This window comes from Rutidosis leptorrhynchoides, chromosome 5 (assembly GCF_046630445.1).
Source record: "Rutidosis leptorrhynchoides isolate AG116_Rl617_1_P2 chromosome 5, CSIRO_AGI_Rlap_v1, whole genome shotgun sequence".
NCBI lineage: Eukaryota > Viridiplantae > Streptophyta > Magnoliopsida > Asterales > Asteraceae > Rutidosis > Rutidosis leptorrhynchoides.
The window spans coordinates 390,538,687-390,541,942 of record NC_092337.1 but is presented as its reverse complement, the minus strand read 5'-3'; the positions used below and the strand labels follow the sequence as shown (position 1 = coordinate 390,541,942).

The window sequence follows — 3,256 nt, the reverse complement described above, 5'->3', positions numbered from 1 at the left end:
GTCATTTCCCCCCAAATCAAAACCCCAAATCAAAACCCTAACTCTTGAGCTTCAAAATCGAATTGATTACCTGTATCTTCAAAGTTATTCTAGGTAATTTTATGTTGTATCCGATTGTTCTCTGTTCACTCGTAGTGTATCATCAATTTTTTAGCGTTTTATGTTGTTTATAACTGTTCATATACCTCAATTGCAGGATGGTTGGAAGTCCAACTCCTACACGTGGTTTTGATTTCGATGTACATCATAATGGTGCATTCAACTTCAAGCCACTAAGGTATGAAAGTGGGACTGTTTTGCCCATCTTTATTGGTAAAATTGAATTTGATGAGTTTTGTGAGTTTTAGAAAAGGAAACTGGGTCATTGTTTAGTGCTTTATACTTTCTTTACCTCGAACGTCAATGGAAGAACTTGGTGTGGTACCTCTTGCAAATAACTCTGATATGCACATTTTGTTTGATATTGCTTATGTCTATGGTAAGGTAGATATATATGTTGATTACTTCAGTGATGACTTAAGTGAATATATAATCAACCCTAATAATGTTAATGAGATGGATGTGGACAAGATAGATGTTAATGAGATAGAAGTAGGTAAGTTGGATGAGATAGATTAAAATAAGGTGGACTACCAAATGGAAGACTTAGTTGACAGTAACATGGATGTTAATGAGATAGAAGTAAATAAGTTGGATGAGATTGGAAGAGAAAATGATAGTGAGTCTGATAGTGACTACATAGCTAGAGAAAGTGACATTGAAAGTGATACTGCCACTATAGATCACTTATCAGATGCAGAGGATGAGGTTAGAGAACTTAGAATTCTAAAGGCAAATGCCAAAAAAGGACCAAAACCACTCCCAAAACCAAAGTTAGGTGTTCCGAAAAATGACCCTTTGATTGATGTAGTTGTTGAACATGAGGATTATTTGGAAGATTTGTTGAAGAAGTTAAAAGATAATGAAACAAAAACAGTTAGTGATCCTTTTAAAGCTATTGTGACAGTTGAAAAGTATCCAATACATGATGATAAAACTAATTGAAGATTGAAGAAGCCAATAGTCAGTGAGAGATATAGAGATGCAAAAAAGTTTAAGGAGTGTTTAACATTTTATGCATTGGCAAATGGTTTCTCATTATGGTATCATAGAAGCAGTGAAACTGAGGTGATTACAAAGTGTGGCCAGAGACCACCTAGACTAAAACAGCTAAGTGAAGGTAAAAAAAGGAAATATAACAGGTATCCAACTGTTTCTAAGGGTGAAGAACCAAAATGTAGTTGGAGGTGTTATGCAAGGAAGATGAAAGATGAGGATTCTTTTCAGGTAATCTCATGTGTTGATGAACATACTTGTCAAAGTAACTTTAGATTTGGTAGTTTAATCAATTACAAGTGGATAGGAAGGGAGTTTGGTGATAAAATTAGGTCAAATTCAAACATAAGGCTTGTGGACATTGCAGATTTGGTGATGAAAAAGTATAAGCCTACAGTTTCTTCTAATCAGTGTAGAAAGGCAAAGACCTAGGCATTAACTAAGTATGAAAAATCTATGCAAGACCATTATGCTTTGATTAGGTCTTATGGTGATGAGCTTTTAACTAGCAACCCAGGTTCAACAGTTAAAATAGGAGTGACAAATGACCCTGACGAGAAAGTGTATTTTGATAGATTTTATGTGTGTTTGAATGGATTAAAAGAGGGATGGAAGAATGGTTGTAGGAGGGTAATTGCATTAGATGGATGTTTTTTAAAAAGGCCTAATCAAGGGGAGTTGTTAACTGCAATAGGTAGGGATGGGGATAATCACATATTCCCTATTGCATGGGCTGTTGTAACTGTTGAGAACAAACAGAACTAGAGTTGGTTTATTGAACTATTAGCAGCTGATTTAGAGATTCAAGGTGGTGTAGGTGTCACACTTATGTCTGATCAGCATAAAGGATTGATAGAAGCAGTTAAGGACATAATGCCATATGCTGAGCATAGACAATGTGCTAGGCATATTTATGAGAATTTTAGGAAACAATTTAGTGGTGTTGAATTTAGAAATATGTTTTGGGAAGCTTCTAAATCTTCATACCCTATTTTATTTGATTCCACCATGGAAAATATTAAAGATGCTAACCCGAATGCATATAAACACTTGAGTGACAGAAATCTAAAATCTTGGTAAAGGGCATTCTTTGAGACAAATAGAGGGTGTGAGGCAGTTGAGAATGGTTTTAGTGAGTGTTTCAACTCAGTGATTCTTTGTTGTAGACATAAGCCTATTATAACAATGTTAGAATCAATCAGGGTGATTATCATGGAAAGAATGAATGTCATGAGAAGGCTTGGTGAGGAATGGGTTGGTGATATTGCACCAAATATTCAAAAAAGGCTTGAAAAGATTAAAGATCAACACAGGTACATAATTATTTGTTTCTTTAACTTTGTTTATTAAATTATACACATAATACTTGAGCATTTACTTTGCACCAAATACTTGCAGATTCTGGAAAGCACATTTTGCAGGTGGGTTTGAGTATGAAGTTAGCCATAAGAATGAAGCCTTTAAAGTTGATGAACAAAATAGAACATGTAGCTGCAGGATGTGGCAGCTATCTGGAATCCCTTGTCAACATGCTTGTTATGTGATTTTTGCCCTAAATAAATTTGCAGAAGAGTATATTCCTGACTGGTTTAGAAAAGAAATGTACATGAGGGCTTTTTCAACATATCTTAAACAAGTTGGTGGAATGTCAAGTTGGGTGCAAAATCAGTTGAACAAACATTTACCCCCAAAACCCAAAGTCATGCCTGGTAGGCCTCAAAAGAAACGAAGAAGGGCAGCACATGAAACTGGTAGTGGATCTAGGATATCTAAGGCAGGAGCTGTTATCACTTGTTTCAATTGTTTGGAAGTTGGACACAACAAAAAAAGGTTGCAAGAATCCTCATAAAGAAAAGGCTCCCAAGGTTTCAAAACCAGCTGGTAGGCCAAGGAAAAGCAAAGAAGCCAAGTGAAGAATGGAATGCAATTGTCTTTTGATCTGCAAGTTATTTATATATTTTGATGCCATTGTTTTAGTATTTTGTATATGTTTAGGCATATGATGTTTATGGCATAGTCTTTTGGAATGTATGTAGTCTTTTGAAACGAATTGGTATTGTATGTAGTTTATGGCATAGTTGTTTGTCTGCTCTAAATTCCAAACAGTTTATGGCATTATGCCTTTTGTAATAGTATATGGCATTATGCCTTTTGGAATGTA

General features: G+C 35.2%; 1 protein-coding gene across 1 annotated transcript; it reads left to right on the top strand.

The window, feature by feature from the left end:
- Positions 1 to 1,551: 1,551 nt before the first annotated feature.
- LOC139849825 (uncharacterized) lies at positions 1,552 to 2,944 on the top strand. Its single transcript, XM_071839447.1, has 4 exons — positions 1,552 to 1,789; positions 1,886 to 2,171; positions 2,298 to 2,408; positions 2,494 to 2,944. The coding sequence occupies exons 1-4, from the start codon at positions 1,552 to 1,554 to the stop codon at positions 2,942 to 2,944; spliced, it is 1,086 nt and encodes a 361-aa protein (XP_071695548.1).
- Positions 2,945 to 3,256: the final 312 nt, after the last annotated feature.